Consider the following 13,631-nt stretch of genomic DNA (forward strand, 5'->3'; position numbering starts at 1 on the left):
TTAAAAGAAGAGATAAAGACTCGAGGCTTGGATCTTCGACTTGTGGGGGGTGGCCACCATCGCTTTATCTTGTTCAGGATATAAATGGAGACATTTGTTTTTTTTGCTACAAATTAAAAAATCGCTGTAATTTAAGATGTAAAATAAATTATTCTTAATTTATGATTATTGACTTTGAAACCGTATCCAATATTGTTAATGATACAAATAGTCATGACTTATAGCCCTTTTTTTTTTTTTTTTTCAAAATGTCACTCCTTTTCCCCATCTTTACCGGACATAACAAGAAGTTGGACGTTCTCCTCTCTTTTTTCTTCTCTCCAGCCTGTCAACTATCTTTAGGTGGCAATTGACAAGCAGCTGGGTGCTTTTCGCTTGATGCCATGATTTTATAATGAATAATATTAGATAATAAGATGGGTAAATATCGTGTATTTTATTTTAAAAAAATAGGATTTATTATTAAACAAAAAAACTTTTAGTGTGTTTTAAATTTACTTATTTTTTTTCAAAATAGAGTATGTAGAAGTTACATATTTTAGAATTATAAATATCATTTTTTTTTTTATCATTAATCAGTAACTCACCTTGCAAGAAAGTTATAGCCAAGTCTACATATGTCTATCAAAATAGAGATGCGCCAATTTAATTACAGCTAACGCAAGTTTGGCCAAAGAAATTGAGTCCCTTAAGTTCTTAACTGATCAAACACAACAGTTTAAACATTGAATAAACAATAATCTGAATTTTGAAATGGTAGAATGAGTAAGCGTCTAGGTCGCTTGAATCCTTGATGCCGAATCATTCTCCGAACATGTACGAGTGATCCCATCCAATCAAGAAAATGGAGTCCGCATTGAATCTCGCTAGTAAATGGCCCTTAGCTAACCCAATCTGCTTTAAAAGCTTGTCCAAGACTGGGATCAGTTCTAAACTGGCACAGAGATCTGTCCAATAGTTCGGGCCCAGAGGGCCAGATGGGCTGATTTCAGGTCAGTTTTCCGCCTCAATTCACTCGGCCTCAACCCAATCTGCTTTAATATGACGACGTGAAGTTGGTGCGTTGCCTAGGAAACACGTCGCCTTTTTCCCAGAACCGTTGCCGACTTCATAGACAAATACCTTCCATTTGAAAACGTTGAAAGTTGGTTGCCACATTCAACCCGCAGAGCCACCACCAAACGGCCAAACCAAAGAAAGTCCCTGCGTGCGGTCCCGTCTTACAAAGCCAAAACACACACACACACAAACACGTGCGCCTCATACACTCTCAACCTGCATGATCGTTCCCGCAATGTCACCTCGTCTTCAATTTCCTTTTATCTAGGGCTTTTGGTCCCCCGTGTGCGTGTAGATCTTGCTATCGGACCCCTGGATCGGTTACCATGTGGCGTTCTTTCTGGCGGTCCATCGACCGTTTTTCTCTACAGCACTTCAAGTAAGTTTTCTATGACCCGTCGTCACCAGGTGGTTAGGAGTTTCCACAAACATTTGTGCAGCGGTTCGTATGACTCGTGAGCTTGTTTTGAGAAATTCTCAAGCAATTGAAAATGCTTGAAACCTCGCTCGTAATCTTGCTATCGAGCTGTCCCGGGACGGTTTAATTGAATATTAAACCTCTTTTTAGTTTAACAACTTAATTATCATCTCGTCATCGTTTTGATTACTTTTTACCATGAACTTGTCTGATCTTGTTGTGGATATAGATATGTAATCAATGAACTGCGGGCGATCAAAGTTGTGGATCTGCGTAACAGGGTATCTCAATTGACTTTTGAATGATAATCTTAGGTGACTCTTTCTGTTCTATTAACTCATCCTCTCTTTGATCTGTTCCCTCCAGGAGTTGGTCATAGATCTACTGCAGTCTATAGTGGAGATAGTTACCTATGGTGATAGACAAGATCCTATGATATTTGAGTACGAACTGCCTTTTCAAGATACAGATTGTCTGTGAGGTTATGATTCCCTTCTCGGTATTTTGATGACATTGTAACAGCTACTTTCTTAATTAAATTGCAGATGTTTCATGGAATACCAAGTTTTAGCGGAATTTGTTCGCTTGCTAAAGATCAGCAAGAATTCGAGGATTGAGGCACCGTTGCTACAGTATCTAAGCATAATGATTCAAAATATGGATAGCGAACATGCAATTTGTAAGATTTGAGTGCCATTTGTGTGTATCCCGAACTTCTTGAGTTTTTATGTCCTTTCCTTCTCTCTGCTTATTTGCTTGTCTGAAGAGGTGCATTTGACTTTGGACTGAGGATATGGAAGCCGTGATTATGTTGAACCCGCTATTATTTCTTTTCCGCTTTTATCAAGTGTCTCTGTTTGCAAGTCCTGTGACCATTGCTTCTACAATTTTGTGATGCATTTGATGGTTGCATGATGCAGATTATTGTTTTAGCAATGATTATGTTAACAACATAATAGCACATAAGTATGAATTTGATGGTGGAGATCTGGCTCCATATTATGTATCATTTTTAAGGTTTGGATCCCTCTGTCGTTCTCTTTAACTTTTTTCTTGCCATGTTCTTTTTGCTTATCATTACAAAGCGAGGAAGACTTTTCTGACTATTTACTGGTTTTTTGTTACTTAAAAAAAAAAAAAAAATAGGGCAGTGAGCAGCAAGATAAACAAAGACACGCTTTGCCTTCTTGTGAAGGTTCAAGAGGTAAGTTAATGCTCATGCTTTGTAGGATATGATGTCATTTTACATGCTTGGCTGTGGTGTATACTTTTTAGCATGAATGGTTGTCTTAACACATGGCCTGTTATGGATGAATAAAACCGAACTACAGAGATCAAGGTATCTGATGGTTATACTTTAATGTCTAGAAGAAAGGAAGTCTTTGGTTTGAGACTGTTTTGGATTAGTTTATTAAGTAGAACTGAGATTTTGTCCATTGTTTGTTGTGGTCGCTTCAACTATTTCTTGTACTGACACACGTGATCTTTTTTTACTTGGATGCCTGCAATGTAATTCATTGGTTACAATGATGGATTACTACGTTCAGGGTGTATCAGCCTCTATGTTCGTTTAACACATGAGAACTGAAGTGTATGGTAGTCTCAATTATGTGTTCATGAGCCTCAATCATCTCTGCATGCGTTTACCACTGTTCTTGCATGCATACCTCCAGTACCTTTTCTTTCATTATACTAGTTTGGTTGAGTTTCGATGATGGGCTCTCAATCTTTATTTATTTTTTTCCTGATTCTTGGGTTATACTTTAAATAATAAGCATCTTATGGTTATACTTTAAAGTTTAAAAGAAAGGAAGTCTTTGGTTTGAAACTGTTTTGGATTAGTTTATTAAGTAGAACTGATGTACAATGATGGATTAGTATATTCAGGGTGTATCAGCCTCTATAATGGATTAACTCATGAGAACTGAAGTGTGTAGTAGTCTCAATTTTGTGTTTATGAGCCTCAATCAGCTCTGCATGTGTTTGCCACCATTCTTGCATGCATGCCTCCAGTACCTTTTCTTTCATTATACTAGTTTGATTGAGTTTTGTCGATGGCCTCTCAATCTTTATGTATTCTTTTGCTCATTCTTTTGAATCTTGTCTCCCTTCAATTTCAGGACGCTGTAGTTTCGTTTCCCCTCTATAGTGAGGCTCTTAAATTTGCTCATTACGAGGAAAAGATGATTCAGACAGCTGTACGTGCATTAACCCTCAACATATACAATGGTACTGTGCCATTATCTTTTTTTAATCTTTTTCAAGTAGAAAATAATGATTTAAGTATAATATATAAAATACATTTTTGGTATCCTGCAATATTATCTTTTTGGTTATGCAGTGAGCGATGATATGGTCTTTCAATTTATAACTACTCCTCCGGTCTCAAAGTACTTCTCAGATGTGGTTTGTAGATTAAGAAAACAGTGCTTGCATCTAGACACCTTTCTCCAAGCTAAAGAGTATGGTTTTGAATTCTCAAGAGAAATTTATATCGTTTTGATTTTTTATACTTTGGTACATGTATAGTATTCATCTTAGGCAAAAACTTGCTTCAAATTTATGCAGGGAAATGTGCACTCATGGAAGGAGAAATGAACTAATTCTAGAAACTGATAAAATTGTAGATGATCTTTACTACTTGAAAGACATACTCAGTGTCAGCGAGAATCGTTTGGGTAGATTTATCACCCAAAATATTTTCAGCTTACTTGTCTTTCCAATATTGCTTCCATTACTGCAGTTAAGGCAGCAGATCGACGTGAGAAATTCTTGCCTTCAGTTTTTTCTCAGTTCACCATTTTTCTGCATGATTCATTCAATGAACCCTTTTATTTATTGTATTTTTCCAGGGCTCGAATATATCAGAAGTCACTTCTTTGTATATCATTTCTCGTCTTATCCAAGTTATAGGTGGAAAAAGAGTGATAAATGCCGTGGCTGGTGTTATTCTATATCCTTATTTGACCTCAAGTGTGGGAGGTGCTACTGAAGGGGACACAGTTGATGCGAATGGAAATTCTTTTCTTAATCATCTGAATGATGTGGAAAAATTGGTATGTTCTGGTCCAGAGACTGAGGGATCAGAAAATACTAGCAACTCTATGTTTGGGCATTTGGGAGAGCATGTGTCATCTGATTCTCAATTCGTTGGTGGTGCTTGGAATGATCTCTGTATAGAAAGGTGGGTTTGAGACAAATTGACCTTTAGATCCAAGTAGAAAGTTTCATATTCTACTGAAGTCCAAAAATAACGGCCTCCTTTCACTATTTTTTTTCTCTTTTTCCATTTCCTTCTTTTGTTTTCTTCCTTACTTGTGATATACCTGGCATAATCAAGTTTCATTAATATTATAGGAATAAGAGTAAATTAAATTAAGTAATTTTCAAAGTGGGATGAATGTCTGTGATTTCTCGTCTTTAATTCATCGCTCATAGAATGTACTTAGTTGTCTTATGTATACTTCCTATGTACACAGGCCATGCCTATTTTATTCTGATGAATAATATTTATCTTTTACTTATAAAAAAAAAAAAAGTGGGATGAATGTCTCTGAGGTATGGGGGGTTGCTGCTTGAACCTGAATGTCGCCATGGCCTCTTTATAAGTTCATTTCATGGAAGATAATCTATTGGAAGTGCCATTTTTTTAACCAAAAGTTAGAATAATATTTTTTTTTGAGAAATATCCCAATATTTTTTATTGACTAAATCCCCATTCCTTTTCTTTATTGTAAAATGTGAGAGTTACAAGTATTTTTATAGTGATTATGAAAGTTTCAACTGTTGCAGGGGTGGAATATTTAAATATGTTTTTGCGGACAATAGTCCCAGTCTGCTGCTAGCATCTCTGTTTTTATTGCTTATCTTAGCAGAAAGTAAAGGTATGACTTTGTAACCTCAGATTGTATCAGTATTTTCAATTGTTCCTTTGCTTATCTTACAATGTGTCATTTGTTTATTTGCTTTTGTTGTGTGTGCAGATCTTGATTATTTCCTATTTCCAATGATTGGCAGAATACCGGATATGACTGTAAGTGTCAGGGTTGATCAGTTTTATTTTCATCTAAACATATACCTCCAGTCAAGGTTTCTTTACAATCAACATTGATGGAATTTACCGCTTCCGTTCTCATTTCTACTTCACTGTTCTTGTTGCCACTCCCTTGGCCATGAGGAAGTAAATGATACTTCTACTCATGAAAATATATATTTTTGAACTAACCATGTTATGTTTCTTTATCCATACATTAAGTGGTTTTAAAATTAGCCAATGATCTTTTATTGACAATCAAGTGCTTATGGTATGATTTAGAGCCATTGTCCTCTGTTTCCTTTGATGTTTTGCAGACCAATGTGCATTTAGTGAGGATGCCTTTTTGTAAGAACATTACCAAGATTGTTTACCTCTTCATCCACCTCTATTGTATATGCATATGGAAATAAAAATTAGATATTTTATTTTATTTATTTTAATTGAAGATATGATTACTTTTTTATACTTCTAAATTTCTAATATATGTCTTTGGTTCATTCAGACTCAGGCTCGTGAGTTTTCAGCTTCACAGAGAGTAAATGAAAGTATATTTGTGAAATTCATGCCCCAGGTATATATTGGGTGCAAGAATGTTGTGCTATCGTTTAAATTTTTGTTTCCACTCTCTTTTATTACTTCTAAGCTTTGTCAATTAGAAGCTATTAATCAGAATCTTAAACTGTCACCCTGAGTGTCCTGGTTCAGTATAGCTTCAAATTTATATATTAATTTATTTATTTTTTATTCAGATTTTAAATGCATTGTTGAAGATTTTAGCAAGCCAACCACCGTTGTCTGTTCTAATACAATGGCACACAGGGTGGTTCTTCCGGAAGCTACTGATTTCTCAAGGGAACAGCCTCAGTGATCTTAATTTCCAACTATTCAACGTAAGAATTCACCTGTGCCATTATACATTTTGTTACTACATGTACTCCTGGTTCTGATATAAGCAGTACTTTTTTCGATAGAAACTTTCATATAGAGGGAGATATTTGTTTTTGCTTTGCATGTTTGAGTTGTCAGGATTTTCTGAAACTCATCCTCTATTCAATAATTTTTTCGAAGTTTCCTGCTTGGTATGATTGCCATGTTCCTTTAGCAGTTGTATTCTTAGATTCTAAAAATGTAATTCACATTAAAATATCGTGGGATTTAGCAATGAAAGATATGACTGATCCTGTCATTTGCCGTCAAATTGTGGGAGTTAAGTGTTAAGTCATGTGCTGAAAGAAACTGATAACTTTGCCACATTCCTTTATAATGAAACACATCATTTAATTACGCCAGTTATTTATCTTAAACTTTCTAAAGTTATATATTTTCTAGTTGCCATTGACAGACTTCATATGAGCAGTCTCGTGAACGCCTTCAGAAAGAACTTGATGGATGCTGGTTTGATCGTATTCCGGATACGTTCCGAAGTGAATGGTCAAACTGTAGAACTGGTACGTATGAATTTATTTCTGTTTTATGGTCAGGGTTGAATCTCCCCTTACAAAGTTGTGGTGCATGAACTCTTGAGAGGTAGAACAAGTGTGGCCCCTTTATGAAATTGTGGTAGCAAACCCTTCTGCATGGTATAGCCAGTAATCTCACCGTAGTGAGAAAGAAGTCGAATGTTTTTATTGGATAAACAATTTCTATGGAACTGATTTCCGCTATATTAATGTTCCATACAGCTCTTGAGGAATCATCCCAATGTAAAGATCCCTTCTTTGCATTAGAACTTGCTGCATGCCGAGAAAAGACTGACGGTAGACACTTTTTCATCTTAATGAAAAAACTAAATTTTTCTAGTTGGGTGGAATTATTTCGTCTTACAACACTTGACTCTTTCTTGGAGAATAAACAAATACTGTTTACATATTACAGGGGGTGATGCTACTCTTTCTGCTTTGCAAAGGATGGTAGAAGCTGTGAAGGTCTTTATAATTAACTCTAATTAAAATTCCATTTTGTGAAACTTTATTTGTTGTAATATCTTTTATTAAATCTGGCTAGCTACATCCTCTGCTGTCTTGAGAGTTCCTTTCTAGTTTTCCTGTCAACCCAAGTTTATATTTTCCAAGAGTCCATTTTCTGTTGTTATACTCTTGTGAAACTGTTAATTCCTCGTTTCAGTTCAGCGGGGCGTAGAGATCTCATAATAATTATATTTCAGGTATTCATTCTCCATCTTCAGCTCAAGGCTTTTATTTTCAAAGGAGATTTGCCTGAAAAACCCACACTGAATTCAACAACTGGTCCAACTGCCGATTCTGGAAGAAGTCACACGTCCGATATTTCATCTGCAAGCTTTGGTTCTGATGTTTCTCTAGGTACATTATCATTCCATCAAAATTAATTGAGAAGATTATATTTCTTTATTCTCTTACTTTTATATGACTTTTGCAGGATCTGGAATCCCTTGCAGCATAGCATTTTCCAATGCAGGAATCAGGGATGTATACCTGGTACCAGCAGCAAGGGGAATAACTGGAAAATTGCTTCTCACAGAGAAGCATCCCTTCCGTAGTCAAAGAGGAGTTGTCATTGCTATTGCTCCATTGGCTGGTTTGAGTGTAAGTACACTTTAGTACTGATACTGGCAGAAGTGGGCCAACATACAATAATTGGTTGATGATTGTCTGACCACTTGATTAAATTTAAGGAAAACTCTATACATAAGCCAGTGTGTAGGACACAAATTCCATACTGCTGATGTGGTAGAATTTGATGTGTAAGAAAAATTTACATATTTAAATTTTACAAGTCAAATCGTGCCACATCAATAATATGGACTGTATATTCTCACATTGGTTTGTGAATAGAATAACTCCGCACGGCTAGTGAGAAGTGAAAATGTAGTAATGGCAAAGATGTAAACAATCTATAACTTTTTTGCTGCATGTTTTCTACCAATTTAGTCAATTATTTATTGAGAAAAAAGTTCACATGATTGAAATTCATCCAAAGATCTGGGGTTGCTCCAAGCTCATTTACTACTATAAATGTTTTATATGATAAGACTCTTCTGTTTGTAATACAGCCAAAGATAGACAAGGACCATCCCTCATGGTTGCATCTCCAGATAAGGGAGTTCGACCCAAGATTTGATACAAGTAAGGCCAGAGGCAACCACTTGAAGATGTCCAATCATGTTGCAGATGGGAGATGGACCCTTGGTTTCCCAAACGCAAAAGCTTGTGAGACGGCACGGTTTTTGATACTTGAGGAAATTGGTAAACAGAGATCCTTTGTTGAAAGCATGCTTGCTCCACTTCTTCAGGATGATTTTCTTGGAAATTTATCAGATAATCAAGATGAGTGAAGCTCTAATGCGAGATGTTTGAGGTTAGACAAACTAATTTTGTTTTTGTTTTTGAATTGTTGTATTTTTTGTGTATTAGAGCATAGTCAGGATGGATTCACAATAGTGGTGTTCATTATTAATAGATCATAAAATGCACTTGTTGCGCAATAGGGAGTCAGGGACACTTCATTATTTAGTATATCATTTTGAAGCATGTGGCAGTCGATGTCAGTTTTGTATATATGTACTTATTTTGGAAACGTATGCAACTATTTTCCCAGCAAAAAGATAAAAGAATGTGTAAATAATCCTATCCTTTTGAGGGAGGCTAAAATTAGTGGTGCCCATCTCTTACTTGCAGGCGAGTTTTTTGCCATTGCTTGTAAATCTCTGCTATTAGTGTGTTTCTTGCCCTGATGACAGTGGACACCAAGTGAAATGGCTTGGCAACCAGATGTAAGTTGAGTCTTTCATCTCCCATTGCATCAGAACATTCTTTAGCTTAGTTTGTTTATATTATTCATACCTTGAGCTGGTATAGGGGTCAAATTGGGATCATCTTCCCGGCTAGTGCCATTGATAGAAACTCGTGATAACTCAAAGTTCCAATCTTGATATTTATCCCAAGGTACTGCGAAGGTTTCAGAAAGACCCCTTTGGATAGGAAGCCATTTTTTATATTTCGATGAATGGAAGAAAATCGTATATATTTGGCCTTTCTCGATGAAATATAATAAATCTTATTATTTAGGTACAGTGCTCTACTATGGAGGGTACTCGAGCTAGAGGCATTGGGAATTATATTGGAAGATATCGATAACTAACAACGAGCCTGGCTCTGATTTTGGCTTCTTTTCCCCATTCTAGGAAAATAGATAGCCGAAGCCAAAGCAACTTTGACTGTTGAGAAAGCTGATCCTGTGGTTTTTGATGACACGTAGTGTCTTACACCCGTTGCAATTTACTGTTGAGAACCGAGCTAATTAAGAAACTAGAAGCATAAAAATAATGAGAACTTTTAGGAAAAGGAGTGTGGTTCTGGTACGTAGTTGAATCACCTTTATATTAACAAGGCTGTCGTGTCAAAATTGGAGCTACTTTTTCCTCTATTGTAACCTTTAAAGCTCTGAGTTAGTCTGGCCGGCTTCCACACTACCATTATACTATTAACTACGCTCTCTCTCGCTCTGTCTCTCTCTCTCTCTCTGAGATTTGGTCCATCTCTTGAATATTGCCTGGAGCCACATGGCCACGAACAGGCCAAAGATGCTTATTTGAAGTTTAAAAGCATAAAATGAGCGACGCTTTTGAGTAGATAATGCCATATTTTACTTTTAATGTCGCTTTATGAGATAGTGCTCAACTTTAAGCAAAAGGGATAGAGATATGATAATAGTATATATAATTTTACTATTATATTTCATTTACATTTAATCTGTAACATTAATATCGCGTCTACGTAATTAGATTGACAAGTATCCATTTTTCTTAATCAAATATGTCTTGAATGCCTATCCATATATGTAATTCCTATTAGATAATCTGATAAGCTTGGCATTTAAGTATATACATGTAAGTATATACTTAAGTATATCAAAAAAGTTTTTATAAGATGCCATTTCATTAAAACAATAGTGTTTATGCAAATAATATATTAATAAGATAACAATTATAATCCGATGAGAGTGCCACGTATTTCATATTATACGTTAAAACATCTAATAAATTTTTGTACAAGAAAAGTGTAGTGTAGATAACGCCTTCTATTGGGGCTTTAATATATATATATATATATATACGTACTGTGTTTACGTGAAAACAAAGTAAAGGACCTGGTGGTGATTTTGACCCAAATCTCATAATCTTGTGATTACGCGGATTTTACTTTATATGGTAGCCAAAGTTAATAGCTATCGGTGAAGTAGTAACTAGGTACATTGTATATATTTATATTCCTCCCTTTCATTCAGATGATCAGACTATTCCTCCTAGCATTGGTGAGTGCTTTTGTGTTCAAATTATTTGGTGCCCTTTAATCTATATGTCTTTTTAGGACAACAAAGATAGAAGAAGCTTTTTGACTGGCCGGGGGGGACTCACCTAGATCAATGGATTACCCAGAAATTAATTAGAATTAACAATTGGGACGATCGAGTTTTGGATTATTTTAGTTTCTGTACGAGGGACTGTTTGGGACCTACTATTATATATAGAACTTGCAAATATATATATATATATATATAATCTGCTTGGTTTCATGACAATGGAAATTAATTACTTGCAACATTTACAGCATGCAGATCCTGTCATGTTTGAGTGCTGGCATGGCTTATAGTTAATTATATTTATCAATCAATTCTTTTTGATCTTTTTGGTTGAACAACTATAGTTAATTGAAGAGAGTGGGACTGAAAGTATAGGTATTGAACATGGGTTTTTCTTTTTTCTTTTTTTGAAGTTATGGGTCGTTGTATCAACATGTTAAAGTCGATGATGATGATTCGAGGAACGAAAGGATCTCTCGTTTCTAGTGTTCGGAAAACATGTTCTGATTTGTTTAGGTAATTTTATATGTAGTTTTTGTCATAATTTCATTTCATTTTTGTTTGGAGACCAAGATGCGGGGTAAGTCCCGAGCGGTGGCATCTTGCTCTTCTTTCCATGCAAAGGAACGCTGAGAATATTAGGACCTGCATTAACCTAAAATGGGCCACAAAATTAAAACACCCAAAAAAATACCCGAGTACTGAGAGGCCTACATATACAAGAAGAAATTAGAAGAACAAAATATATGATCATGAAAACATAAAATTTACGAAAATGTGATTTGATTATTTTATAAACTGCTATATGGGAAACAAAACAAATTTCAATTGAGTGATATCTACCTATCAAAATTGTCCATTTGTCTGAATTTTGTTAGTTAATCATTAATGAAAAATTACAATAATATCTTTTTTAAAATGATTTTTTTTTCTTTTTACTATTATTTATCAATAGAATTGCACACGCTGTCCCCTACTCAAAACTATAAATAGAATTTCTTTTTATTATACATCATAACATAACCAATTATATATGATCAATAGACATGTCTCACAAATGCAGTTGGAGTTTTTCGAGAAAATACTCAAATGGCATGCCTGGTCAGCAAAAAGTACTCATCTAACTAAAAAAATTAACTAAAAAGTATAATAATGAATTAGTAACACAATAAATTAATTTAATTAGGGTATTTTCAAATATTAAATTATCCCATAAAGAAAGTTTATATATGATCTTTAAGTAGAACTACACAATTGCAGCCCTCTACACATATTCATGTCCTTGACATCATTGACTGAAAGGCTGATGGTTACGGCCAACAAAGTTTTAAATGATGGTACCACTAAGTCTGGATTTGTGGTTCTGAGCAGCTCTAGCGCTATTTGTCATCATAATATTACGTATAATCGTTATTTGTTCTATAATTGGAATGCGAGTATTATACAGTTATTTAAAAAAAAAATAAAAATTTATTATTAAAAAAATTAATTTCTTTTAATTGTTTTCGTGTTTCTCTAGAACTGTTTCATATAAATTTTTTATTAAAAAAAAGAGAGTGAACAGTAGATGCATGGCCGGTTATATATATATATAATGAATCTCATAATTTTATTGTCCGATCGAACGAGCCCTGATCATGTTGTAAATAGTCATTATTATAATACTAATTATTACCAAATGATTAATGATAGGAATGATGATGAAACGGGCATAGAAATTATCAAATTACCCCTAATGTTTTTGTAGATAATCATGAACTCGATGATCGATCAGTACCCTTCATGCTTTGATACTGTGCGCGTCGATCGGTATTGTGTATATATATATATATTGGAGACAATATATTTCTGAAGAGGATGCCTAAGAAATAGACCGTGCACATGATCTCAAAGTGTCCGGCCTACGACTTTTTTTTTAATCATTTTATTTTTCAATTCATGGTTTGCTTGTTAATTTTTTTGGGTGAATTAACGAGCTAGCTAGCTAGCGAGGGTGCCAAAGCTCCGGCTTTCTTTATGAATAGTGAGAGAGGGAGAGATGCCATATATAGGAGCTATATAGCTAGGGAATGTTTCTATATATATATATATAATGTTGGTCGATTTTAATCCACATGCAATACATATGTGCATATATCCAATGCGTCAAGTTGATTTTGTAACTTCATTATTATCCGTAAAGGATCCATGAATGAATGCGAACGCTTTATTCCTTTGGTTTGAGTTCCTGAATAAAATCGTCCGCAGTTTCCGATTCCTTGAGACAGATAGTCCCAGCCACTCTCTTTTCTGGTCCTCGGTTTGGGCGGACGCTGAAAAATATTTCAAACCCTCTCTCTCTTTCTCTCTCTCGTACGGATGGAGGAGCTTCCGGTGTGCTTTCGGCAGCTGAAAATTCCAAATAGTAAGATTACCCTTTATTTAAGTAGGGTAAGAGATTGTAAAGAAGGGTGAGATTGACTCCTTTCACTGTATATGATACGTCGCTCATCCACCATTGACGAAGATGATCAGTACGTAATATACTAATTTGATGTATATACTTCGAACCGAGTGGGATGCTATTTCTGTTTTTGCCAGTCTTAATATATTATGCTTTACTTAACATAGAGCGAGCCACACACTTGGTAATCAAATACCGTATCTTAATTTTATGAAATTTGATGGAGAGAGAGAGAGAGAGAGAGAGAGAGAGAGAGAGAGAGAGAGAGAGAGAGAGAGAGAGAGAGAGAGGGGGAAAGCTAGGTTTCCTTTGATGCTGGTGCATTTGTCCTGCTT

General features: G+C 35.2%; 1 protein-coding gene across 8 annotated transcripts; it reads left to right on the forward strand.

Annotated features, from left to right (window-relative positions):
• The first annotated feature begins 1,096 nt into the window (after nt 1–1,096).
• LOC122279346 (protein TRANSPARENT TESTA 9-like) lies at nt 1,097–11,394 on the forward strand. Of its 8 annotated transcripts, XR_006229584.1 has the most exons (23): nt 1,097–1,438; nt 1,707–1,758; nt 1,844–1,920; nt 2,023–2,156; nt 2,398–2,494; nt 2,624–2,681; nt 3,598–3,706; nt 3,819–3,939; nt 4,046–4,238; nt 4,330–4,661; nt 5,270–5,361; nt 5,461–5,510; nt 6,016–6,084; nt 6,263–6,403; nt 6,856–6,961; nt 7,196–7,270; nt 7,389–7,438; nt 7,678–7,834; nt 7,911–8,077; nt 8,545–8,849; nt 9,170–9,264; nt 9,350–9,436; nt 9,560–9,978. XR_006229584.1 is itself a non-coding variant. In XM_043089950.1 (21 exons), the coding sequence occupies exons 1-20, from the start codon at nt 1,386–1,388 to the stop codon at nt 8,824–8,826; spliced, it is 2,415 nt and encodes an 804-aa protein (XP_042945884.1). In that variant the 5' UTR covers nt 1,097–1,385; the 3' UTR covers nt 8,827–8,849; nt 9,560–9,978. The 8 variants fall into 8 exon arrangements, 4 of the variants coding, with proteins under 4 accessions (XP_042945884.1, XP_042945883.1, XP_042945882.1 ...); XR_006229586.1 differs by lacking the exons at nt 9,350–9,436; nt 9,560–9,978 and adding an exon at nt 11,267–11,394; XR_006229583.1 differs by having other exon boundaries at nt 9,170–9,436.
• The last annotated feature ends 2,237 nt before the right edge of the window (nt 11,395–13,631 follow it).

Source organism: Carya illinoinensis, chromosome 10 (assembly GCF_018687715.1).
Source record: "Carya illinoinensis cultivar Pawnee chromosome 10, C.illinoinensisPawnee_v1, whole genome shotgun sequence".
In the NCBI taxonomy this organism is placed as follows: Eukaryota; Viridiplantae; Streptophyta; class Magnoliopsida; order Fagales; family Juglandaceae; genus Carya; species Carya illinoinensis.